The sequence below is a fragment of the Melanotaenia boesemani genome, chromosome 9 (genome assembly GCF_017639745.1).
Source record: "Melanotaenia boesemani isolate fMelBoe1 chromosome 9, fMelBoe1.pri, whole genome shotgun sequence".
Lineage (NCBI taxonomy): Eukaryota > Metazoa > Chordata > Actinopteri > Atheriniformes > Melanotaeniidae > Melanotaenia > Melanotaenia boesemani.
The window spans coordinates 20,955,194-20,966,799 of NC_055690.1; the positions used below are offsets into that span (position 1 = coordinate 20,955,194).

At 36.9% G+C, this 11,606-nt stretch overlaps 1 protein-coding gene across 1 annotated transcript; it reads left to right on the forward strand.

The window, feature by feature from the left end:
- Positions 1 to 939: 939 nt before the first annotated feature.
- On the forward strand, positions 940 to 10,243 carry ankk1 (ankyrin repeat and kinase domain containing 1). Its single transcript, XM_041993884.1, has 9 exons — positions 940 to 1,301; positions 1,514 to 1,796; positions 1,906 to 2,057; positions 2,384 to 2,433; positions 5,360 to 5,515; positions 6,020 to 6,144; positions 6,298 to 6,331; positions 7,318 to 7,549; positions 8,074 to 10,243. The coding sequence occupies exons 1-9, from the start codon at positions 1,117 to 1,119 to the stop codon at positions 9,110 to 9,112; spliced, it is 2,256 nt and encodes a 751-aa protein (XP_041849818.1). The 5' UTR covers positions 940 to 1,116; the 3' UTR covers positions 9,113 to 10,243.
- The last annotated feature ends 1,363 nt before the right edge of the window (positions 10,244 to 11,606 follow it).

Below are 11,606 nucleotides of genomic sequence, written 5' to 3' on the forward strand. Positions count from 1 at the left end.
ACTTAAAACACAAGAGCTTTACTGCATGTCCTTTAAGTGTTATTTTTTGATAGCAGCTTGTCTTTTTGAAGCGTTTGCATAAAGGATCAGAAAGCTGTGATAGTTATATCATGGAGAAAACAGCTTGTACTTGGGTCAGTGTTCAATTATCTCATGGAAGATGTATGCATAACAAAGGTGTTTTGCAATATTTCAGTATGTCAGTCTAGGAAATCTCCGCATAAATCTTGCTGAACGAGTTAGACAAGAAGACAGATGCAACTTACATGACTGTACAAATTTAGTGCAGGTCAAGGTAAACAGAAGCATAATCTATCATGGAATAGACTTAAACACCACTTTATCCATATTCACTTGTGTCAGTGGTATTATTAACTGTAAATGGTATTGTTGCTGGGGATAAATTCACTCAATTATAGTTCATAAATGAAGTTATGAATGATTTATTTGGAGTAACTGTGTTCTGTAAACAGAACTGCAGACATGCACATGCACACAGTTTCACACGTCTAGCCCCTGGTGTTAGCTATATGGCCAAACTCAACTTCAAATTGCAGACCACTGTGCCGTTCCACTGGAGCTGTTGGAGGTTAAGTGCCTTGTTAAACTGCAGTTTGATAGAAGTGGATGGTTCATTAGGCAGTTCACTTATGGTATCTGTATTCCATACAGACCCAAATCACAGTTGATATGTCTATCCTATCAACTATCATAACTAATACATGGTTGGTGCTGCTGAATCAACCAACTTCTTATGAATTTGATCCAATTTTGGCACTGGGGTAGAAAGATTGAGAGTAATTTGGAAGACAGAAAGTCTTGCCAACAGCCCTAAGAGCAAAAAACCTGTTGTGCCACATTGCATTGCAAACACGCTCTGCACCTCAGCTCCTCCCACAGAGTAGGAATCTAGTCTTGATTGTTCAGCTTTGACACTAACCTGCTGCTGCTTATTTTAATGTGTGTCTGTGTTTTAGACTTTCTCCTCTTGAGTGTGAGATAGCCGTTTTCGTGGTGCTGTCTGATATATATTTGGAGCATAGACACTGTTTACTGTATGTCTGGGGATTAGAGAGCAAGCGTGTTGTGTGGATTTGTGTGAGGATCTTTGTACTCATGGATTACCGTAGTGGATCCCTAGAGCCAGTCAGGCACTTCAAGAAGGATGAATTCGAGGCTGACTGGATTAAGTTGGCAGAATGCAAATTTGGTCAGGTGTACCAAGTCAAGGTCAAGCTTTGGAGGGAAAAATATGCCTTAAAAAGCTTTGACACAACCACATGTGACAATAAGTTTTACAGGTAGGTGATAATTATAATTAGTCTGATATAAGCAAAGTGGTTAGCCTTAGCAGGTTCATAGAATGTTTATCTAATTTTCCTTTAAATTGATTCAGAAAGATCTGCTGTTTCCGCAGCCATTTCATTTGCTTTCCAAATGAAATAATGTTTCTTTTGGTCAAACTAGAAAAAGAAAAAGTCCCTTCACTTATCAGTTTCTTTTTCCATTGCAGGAACGTTATAAACGAGATTTCCAGCATGGTCAAACTGAAATTCAAGAACATTATATCCATCTACGGACTGTGCAGCGAAGCAACTGCTGTTGTGATGGAGTACATGAGTAATGGATCACTGAACAATATCCTAGCTAGTCACACTTTGATGTGGCCAAAAAAATTTCAGTTGATTCATGAGGCTTCGATGGGCATGAATTTCCTTCACAGCATGAACCCTCCACTGCTCCATTTTAACCTCAAGACATCCAATATCCTACTGGATGATCATCTTCATGTCAAGGTCATTGAAGCTGAGTCAGCTTACACTGAACTCAAAACAGTATTTGAGCGCCACAGAGAATTGTATGATAATCCTGTACCATACAGTAATCTCTATTTATTCTCCACAGATTTCAGATTTTGGTTTAATCCACTGGGAGGAGGACATAAGCAAGACGGTGTTCATGGAGTGTCTGACAGCAAGAGGAAACACAAGTTACATTCCCCCAGAGACCTTCACTCAGTGCCCTGATCCTCCAGGAACTACCTTTGATGTTTACAGGTCACTTGCTGAGGGCTTTTTTTTGACAGTACACCATCAGAATTGCTGCATTTACTTTTCTTGATTCAGTGCTCAGCTCATAATTCAGTGTAACCTTGTTCTCATCTGTGTATGTTTCTGATCTTTAGTTAGTCCAGGCACAAATCCTATATATTCTATTCTGATCAGACTCTCTGTTTGCACCTTTACACTCCCATTGTCTTGTTTGATATTAAAGACACACAAGACTCCTTCTCAGTGCCTTTTATGCAAGGCAGAGGAAAATGCCCCTTATGTAAAAATGAGAATATTAGGACTGAAGTGCTTCTTTCTGCTTTGATCTACAGCTTTGGGATTGTTATGTGGGAGATTCTGACACAGCAGAAACCGTACGCAGGTAGGAATTAATTAATCTAACATGCATCACATCTTCATATCAAACAGATACTTCAGTTGCTTCAGGAAGGAGTCCTTTAACTCTACATGAGCACTTAAACAGAAAGTCAAGAAGGCATCTTTCATGAAAGGGTTTTCTAAATTGGAATGTACAGCTGTTTTTCAAGAAATTACATCTGTAACAGACATTGTATACAAAATACACACTTCTCCATTATTTCCTTTATTCTTTTGCTCTCATAGAGTGGACTAAATGTCACAAGAAGAGGGGGGGGGGGGGGGTGGATCACATTTGGTTTAATAAATAAGTTTATAATTGGAATATGCTAAAATGGATTTGAGACATAAAACACACAAAATTACAAGACAAAGCCTTTATATGATGAAGGGATCAGTAAATGTTGATTTTATTTGAACCTAAAAGTTCTCTATTGGATTTCTACCTAATTTGTTCCAGCAGAGATGAAGTACAAGTGTTTTATATCACGTTCCTGTTTCCAGAAGGGAGCAAATGAAACACTGCTGGGATTTATTTGTATTAGCTGGGCGGACAAAAGCAAAATCCAGAGCCTCTACAGTGGTGGTTATGAGTGCTCTTTGTTAGTTAGTGCTCCATTATCCAAGGGTGTTTATGTTTTATTTGACACGTCCTCTGACCAAAACACACCAACCACCAGAATTCACTTTGTTATTCAGTTGAAAGCAACTAATTGCTTGACTGGAGAGGTACGATGACTACAGGAAATTATCATGCAGAAAGCAAACTGTGAAGGAAAATTGAGTGTAATGCTGACAGCAAATTGTTAATCCTGTAAATTATTAATTAATATTGCTAAATTATTTCAAATTATTTGCACTGAAAGCCTGCTGTTTGCCTCACACAACAGCTGCACATCAGAGCTTTTATTGCTTTCCAGGGATGAAAAGAGATTTTCTAATCTTTGTTTTATAAGATCAGTGTTAGAAGCATAAAGCAGACTGGAAACCCACTGGGACCAAAGACGAGTTATATTTGTGTGTTTTACTAATTTGCAAGCAGGTCCTTGTTCAAATGAGACCCATATCCTACAGTTTGCTGTCCTGTAACTGCATGGCTTTGTTCAGTGGTTTTAATAACTTGTATCAACAAATTTGATGATAAACATCATTTGCTAACCTGTTGGTTAAATCTTAAAATTTGATCAGTATATTTTAAAAGTGCTGCACACTGGCGCTTTAGATGACAAATTAATCAATACGGACTTACTGTCAAATGCCTACTATCTGACTTTCATTCAACATCAATAACAAATGCTTTCCACTAGCTTTCAGTGACAGGCATTGACAGATACAATTTTTCTGGCTGACATTTAAATGTTCTTGTTCTCTGTGATACATGGGTGTAGGTTTGATCTTGACATTGGGACATAAAATTGATCCACAGAGTTTCCTGGAACACAAGTGTTTTCTTACACTCATGATAGATGTCTTTTTGCAGAATTATATAATTGAGTGGGCAGGACATCTAAACAAGCAGAAGTTTATTGTGTAAAATGTTCTTCAGTTATTGACATTAAGAGTTTTTTTTTCTTTTTTTTTTGCTGAACTGAATACAGGAATATGTTACTTAATGATTTCTGTGATTTTATGAGATGGTGACTTCCGTTAGTACGTTGCGTCACATCAATCCAGACATCAGCTTAATGATGCTTTAGAAGTTAAATATTAGCATTAAAGGATAGAATTACAAACAGTGCTACAAAATACATAATTTTGAAAAAGAAAATCTATATGAGGTCCATTTGACTCATTGCAGCTGTATAGAATTTGTAATGTTAGACGAAATGTTAATTTTTTCATCATGATTATTTTCATTTTAAGGTTAAAATTATTATAGTACTTTTTTTTATTTATTTTTTTAAATTACAGGGATCTCTACCAAACAAAATTACTTTTTGTCTGCCCAATATGTGAATGTCAGGTAAACATTTCAATATGCCATTTTATAACTTTGATTAGATTTTAATTAATATTCTAGACCAAGTCACAGCTCGCCTGTCTCAGCAACTCTTGTCTCTGAACGGCCTGGCAGCCTTGATTCTGTCACCTGCAAAATAACAGTGATTTATGTAAAGGAAACAATTTGCTGTCTTAGTGAGTATTACCATCACCTTTATTAACGACACAGTGGCAGTTAGAAAATAACTTCTTTCTCCAAAAATAAAAGTAACAAGCTGAATTTCTGCAATGGCAATGAAGTAGAAACAAAGTTTCTTCCTCATAAATATAATTAGGCAAAAGTTAAAAGTTTATTAAAATTACTCTTAAAAGTACAATTTATGGAACATTTCTTTAGGTACTTGTAGCAGAATGTAACACGTTACTATCCAACTCTGATGCATTCACTCAGGTACCTACCAATAAAAACATATTTCTAGCTTTCCTCCTTGGAACAAAGCTCCTTCTTTGGTTAAAAATATGAAGACAGTGATATTATCTCAGGCTAGATTTGCAGTTTTATCTGAGGCAGACAGATTTATGAGCTGTTTGAAAGGCAGCACCTTGGGTTTTACTATCGGTTTTGTGGTTGTTTTGGTTGGATTTCCTCCTGCTCACATTTGTTTCTTTTATTAACCCTTGAAATCTCAAACTTTAAGTGACAACTTCTTCTTTTCAGAGCATTTAAATGAATAAATATCAGCCTATTAAATATCAACCCAAAGCAAAGAGATGGTTAGTTTACCTACTTTATACAGGCAAACAACATCTTGACTGGTTTTGTCCAATATTGTGACATTTTTATTAAAACTCACTTTTTACCATTTAATATGTAGTGTGTTTAAATAGTCTTTAAAGTCCATAAAACACATTTTAAAATTTAAGCTGAAAGCAGTGTGTTTGCTCTCTGAACGCATCCATTTACTTGGACATGTGTTTTGTGGATGCAGGATGCAGCATGACAACAGTGCTCTTGCAGGTGTCACAAGGTAAGAGACCTTGTTTGGAGATGATGCCTGATGGGAGGCCCAATGAGTGCGAACAGATGATCAGCATCATGACACAATGTTGGGACCAGAACGAATGGAAGAGGCCACAGTTTTCAGGTACAGAGTTCAAATGGCCAAAACAAACAAACAAACAAAAAAAAGACAACAAAAAACAATAACTCAGTTTTGAAAGAGGCGAACAAAGCTTGTCAAAATGCCTAATAAATTTAGAATCATAATTTCTTCAATTTATTAATTTATTTCTTTCCTTTGGTTTTCTAAATCATCCTTTCCCCCCTTATATTTAATGATTAAATCAGTAACATGCTAATTGGAAAAACTTAGCATCATTTCATCATTTATAAACCATTTTACATAAACTTACAGTACAGTTTAAAGAGTTGTGTTAGTTATGTTATGTCCAAACAAATTGAGTTATCTTTACTGATTAAGAAAACCAAACAGCTACAGCAATTTGTGATCTTCCCAAGAAAAGCTATTATTATTGTATCCGTGAAAGAATTTACCTGTAATTTAAGCGTGATCATTCTTTATTGCTGTAATTACAACAATCCTACTGGGTGTTTGTTCATATACACACACCTGCTGTTTTGTTTGCAGACACTGTGAGGAGAACAGAAGTTCTGAATGAAGTCTTGAAAATCCCAGGACCTATCCATGGTCACAAAAATGGCGACGTGGGGCCGAAATCAGATTATCCTCGGCTGGTCTTGCCAGTTCATAACGTTAGTTCTGCTTGATACGCTGCTTTGATGGTGCATCAGTAAAGCTTGCACTTTTCACACATTTGAATGATGTGTTAAACCTCCATCCTTACACACATATTGCAGTTTATTGAAAACATTTGTTTTATTTCCTTTCTGTCTTTCCTGCTTTAGATAACTTTGCCTGAGACGTCTGCCATTCCTTCGGGTAAACACAAGAGCAAACCTTTATTGTCCTAAACAAAACTTTATTTTGCATAATCCCTAATAGCTTCAGTTATAGGTTGATTACTTGATAAAAATATTGCATTCAAATCATCTGTGGCATTTGAATGCACTCTATGTCTCATAGAGTCTATTACAAACACATATTCCTTTATCTGGCAGAAAAAAACATTACTAATGTTACAGAGTAAACACACAGAAACACCAATAATCAACCAATCAAAGAGAAGCTATTCTTGTTTTGTAGTTGCTGGAATATGGCCTGAAATGTGGGTCTGTTCCTAAGAGTAATCCAAGGGTTACCCTCCCCCTCCCAGTCCCATGTTTGCCCATATTTCACACACTGGTTAACCATGAATTTAACACTGACTCTAATGAACAAATATATCTATAACTTTTTTATATATCATAACAATATTCAATGCAGCTTAACTTTATTTATACAGCACATCATCAATTTCAAGAGAGGAACCCAAAATGTGTTATAGAGCAGAACAAAAGTAATGAAAGGACAAAACAATTAAAACCATTGAAATAACGCAATTAAAAACAATATAGATTAAAAATGGCCAATTTTAAAGGAGAGTTTCAGGCAATAATAAATAGTTATGTAGTTAGTGATAAATGCAAAGTGAGTGTTTATCTTGGTTCTCATTTAAATGAACTTGATGAGCTACAAAACAGAATCAGCGTGGCCGAAGATACTGCATGATACTACTTGTTACCAAGTAATGTGCCTATCCACAGAAGTGAGTTTTCAAGCCTATCACATGTTATACTGAGAGATTGAAATTCACACCACTTCTGATGTTGCCTAAAATAAATCTGCACAAGATTGCAGCCTCTGCAACTCTGTTTAAATAAATGACAGGAACTGAGTTTAACAAAGCAGCATTCATTTAAATAAATTTTCCAGTGCACATATGGTGATAATACTCTGAGCATTTCTGTCCTGTTTTTATTTCACAGATAAACAAGATGGCATTTTGTCTCTCCTATACAAAAAGGACTTTAGTAGTTTCAGGCACTCTGTGAGAAAAGAGCATACACACACACTGTTTCCTGGCCAAAAGAACCTCCTTCACTACACAGTAGTCAGCGGTGATTCTGAGAGTGTCGAGCATGTCCTGAATCTGGGTGCAGAGGTCAACTGTACAACTGCCAAAGGTTACACTCCTGTTATTGTTGCTGTTCTCCAAAGGTCTGTATGACAATATAGTAACAAATGTTTTGAAAGTTGTTGGAGTAGAAGTATGGTGACATTTTGTGAGCTATAACAATGAAACTTAAATTATAAAATGTATTATGTGAAATACTGCAAATTCTCCTCATAAAGTTTATCATTTTGATAAGTAAAAATGTTTATCTCTGATGGAACGTAAGTAATCTTACTCTGGTCTCGTGACAAATATGTCTAGTTCTACCTTGTTTCTCTGATTTGTTTCTCTAGCCTCGTGGTTGTGAATGAATTTGAGATTGCTGGTCATACAAAAGTTTTAGAAAAATATAATTAAAGGTTTACACTAAGAAGCCAAGATAGCAAATGAACTTAACTTTGCTAATCCAAGGAACTCCAATGGACCCCTGGAATTAATTCATTATTTGTAATACAGATTTGAGAGTGATATCAATCTTTTTTCTCATTAACACCCATTATATGGTCAAGAGTGTTGAATTATTTAATTTAAAGGCTAACAATATTTGCATGAAACTTCTGTTCAACAGGTTTCATGACATTATCTCTTTGTTGCTGGAACATGGAGCAAATGTAACCCAGGGAGATGAGGACCAGTGGACACCGCTCCATTTTGCTGCTCAGAATGGGGATGACAGGGCTGCTCGTCTCTTGCTGGACAAAGGAGCTGTGGCAGATGTACAGGAGAAAGATGGCTGGATGCCTATCCACCTGGCCTCCCAGAATGGTCACGAAACCATGGTGCGTCTGCTGCTTTCGCGGATGTCAGAGAAAGCTGTTGTTGAACAGGAGATGGGGCAAGGGAGGACATCGCTCCACCTAGCAGCTTGCTATGGGCATCTAAATATAGTCAAACTCCTCCTTGCTCATGGAGCGGATTCCAATTCCAAAGACGTCTCTTTCTCCACTGCTCTTCATTTAGCAGCTGAGCAAGGCCATAACCGTGTGGTCAGACATCTGGTGAAGAGTGGGGCCATTTCCGACAGTGCAGACAGCAGAGGATTCACACCACTTCACCTGGCTGCTCTGAATGGTCATACGGGCATATGTAGGCAGCTGTCGTCAAATGGGTCCAACCCAGACTCCAAGACCCTCCAAGGTTGGACTGCCATGCACCTGGCTGCTCTGAGAGGACATGACTCTGTGGTAGTCCAGCTGGAAAGTCAGGGTGAAAGTGTAAACTCAAAAGGCCAGAATGGATGGACTCCTCTGCACCTTGCATGTCACCAGAGTGAGCAGGAGGTAGTGGCAAAGCTCCTGGCAGCCAGAGCCGACCCAAATATCGCAGCAGAAGAGGGGTGGACACCCCTACATGTAGCCTGTACCAGTGTAAGCTTCCCTTGTGTCCTCCACTTACTATCACATCATGCAGATGTCAATGCGGTAAACTCAGGAAAGACCACACCTTTACACCTGGCTGCTCAGCATGGCTGCGTGCCCATCGTAAAGGCTTTGCTCCTGAATGGAGCAGACCAAACACTGCAAGACTCTTCTGGATCCACAGCTCTAAATGTAGCCCACCAGTGTGAAAAATTGGAAATAGTGCAGTTACTGGAAAAAGGATGTTAAGTATGACTGGAGTTTTTGTAGAAACCAGTGTGAATAGAAGGATTACTGCAATATGAAAGCAATAATGATACAGCTGGCCTATTCTCCCCCTTTTGAGTAGGGCTTATGCTAAGGAGCTTAAAGCAGGATATTTAAGAGTTTTAAACATCTTACACTTTTTTTTTCAGAAAAAAGATGACTATACTCCAATTATTATGTTATACACACAAATGTAAATTAAAACACAATTTTCTCTATTATGTCTGTGCTGCTTATGTATGAAATCAAAATTTCAATTGTTTGAATTTAGTTTAATTTAGTCAATAATTACAATAACAACAGCAGGGACAAATGAGATGAGCCATTTATGTCAAATCAAGTATTAAAATTGAAACTAATTCCTTTAAAACATGTTTAACCTGACAGGGACATTAAAAAAAGAAATGATAGTGACAGAAAATACTGGGGTCAGAATCAGGTGAAGTAGATTATAATGACAACACATATTGATTCTCCTCTTTGAATCAACTTGTGTGCCTCTTATGTGTGCTGCTCTGGCAGACAGAAAATGGAAATGAAAGCATGTCATTTGTATTTTTAAATGAAATATTCCAACTATATTTAATATGTATATTGTATGCCTAATGACAAGTGAAGATAATTATCAGTTATTCCCCAAGGACTGATGGAAGCACTGCCCAGCTTCTGCCACACTCACTCACCACTCTGACATCTTATTAAAAGAAAATGAAATGCATGGATTCAGGAGCAGTATTGACCTACACTTTCACAGGACTTTCCCTGGAACCACAAGAGACAAACTCTGATGGACGGGTGGAAGTTGAACCCAATAAAATTGCTGTGAATGAATGGTGCAGAGTTAAATCGGACTTAGCTTTGATTGTTCTTGGTTGCTGAATGAATGTTTGCTTTGTCATTCTTAAAGAGTTAATTTATTCCTAAATAAGGTTCCCCTCTATGGTATGTGTAAACCTGTGCATTTTAGTTTATCTTTGGTCTGTTTTTCATTTTGGATGTTTATTACTCAATGGCTTGAAACTAATTGTACTTTTTCAATTCTTTTGGCATTAAATGGAAATGTCTATGTCTTTCTTCTTTGACTAAATTTGGACAATAAACTGTTTAACTCTGCTGCTGAGTCTATTTTAAGTGTACAAATATATATGGATTAATGTATAAAATCACACACTAAGTTACTGTATATGTACTTGTTATTAAAACTATAAGATAAGAGGGTTCCACTGTGAAGTCGTACAAGTGTTTACTTATATTAAATGCAACATTGCTTCCATCCTGTTTTTAATTTCAGGAGCTTTAGAACGTGACAGACTGCTCTACTTTACAATTGGCTGTTATAGTTTGCAAAGCTGCCATCATATTATGAAAAGAAGCTCTCAGGAGAGCTCTCTGTGTTTAGAGTCACGTAGTATAATTCTCAACTGAAAGATTTCTTTCTACTGCTGCCTTCGGTGTCAAAACAAACCAGTTTGTCTGTTTGTTATCTGGTGACAGGTATCTGTGGAATGCACAGCTGTGTCATTGTACAACCTGTCTAACATTTCTTTTTCCTTCTAATGCCCAAATGAAAGAAGTTTTTCTTTTAAAACCATGTTCTAACAACCTTTCCAAAAAAAGAAAAACAAAGCTCAACAAGGACAACTCATGTTTCCACCAACATCTAATCAAGTCTACCTAAATCAATGGTTCTGCCTCAACCTTTTTACACATACAGTGGCACATCAGATACCGTCTATCCCAGACAGTAATTGGGTTTGCAGCCACCTAAACTAATCCTATTTTCTAAAAGGGAGAATAACAGGAAGAAGATAATGTCATGTAGGTGGCTGCTTCCGCAAACAGAAAACAAAAAAGAAAGACTGGAGAAAGACTTATACTAATAACATTTGTTTTTCAACTAATTGTAGTTTTAAACCAAATTCAATTTGACTTCTTAATTGAGCTAGTTCCAGATTCATGTAGACAAATGGCACATTTTAATATACATGACTTCCAGATGTGTGCTGCATTCAAACAGATAATACATGGTATCACTGGTGTAGCATATTTTTGAAAAGTGTGGGAGACACAGTTAGTTGCCATAGTGACAAACCACACTGCTGAACAAAGTCAGGATTTTTTTCTGAACCATAACTGTATCTTGGGGGTAACAAATGAACAAAATACCAATTTCACCATCAGAGGGCTGCATATCTGCATAGACAGGCATGATATGGGGTAATGAGTTGCTAACAAATATTTAGTGTAAACTAACCTTCACTTAGGTAAACTTTAGATGTCCCAAGTGTCAGTGAATGTAGCATCTAACATATTTCTCTTTGTTATTCTACACCAACACTGTACTATATATAATTAGCTGTTTGTTTGTACAAAATTAACATCTAAAGGCCATTTTAGTTGTAATGATCAGCTAATTATTGACCAAAATCTAGTCATTTGTGCCACCTTTTTCTTGGTCAGTGCAACATCCTGCTAG

Bases quoted from the DNA above. Each gene is read 5' to 3' on its own strand.
- ankk1 (XM_041993884.1), top strand. From the start codon at position 1,117: ATGGATTACCGTAGTGGATCCCTAGAGCCAGTCAGGCACTTCAAGAAG. The intron at 5,516-6,019 runs GTACAGAGTTCA...TTTTGTTTGCAG, and splicing joins GAAGAGGCCACAGTTTTCAG to ACACTGTGAGGAGAACAGAA. The intron at 6,145-6,297 runs GTTAGTTCTGCT...TTCCTGCTTTAG, and splicing joins TGGTCTTGCCAGTTCATAAC to ATAACTTTGCCTGAGACGTC.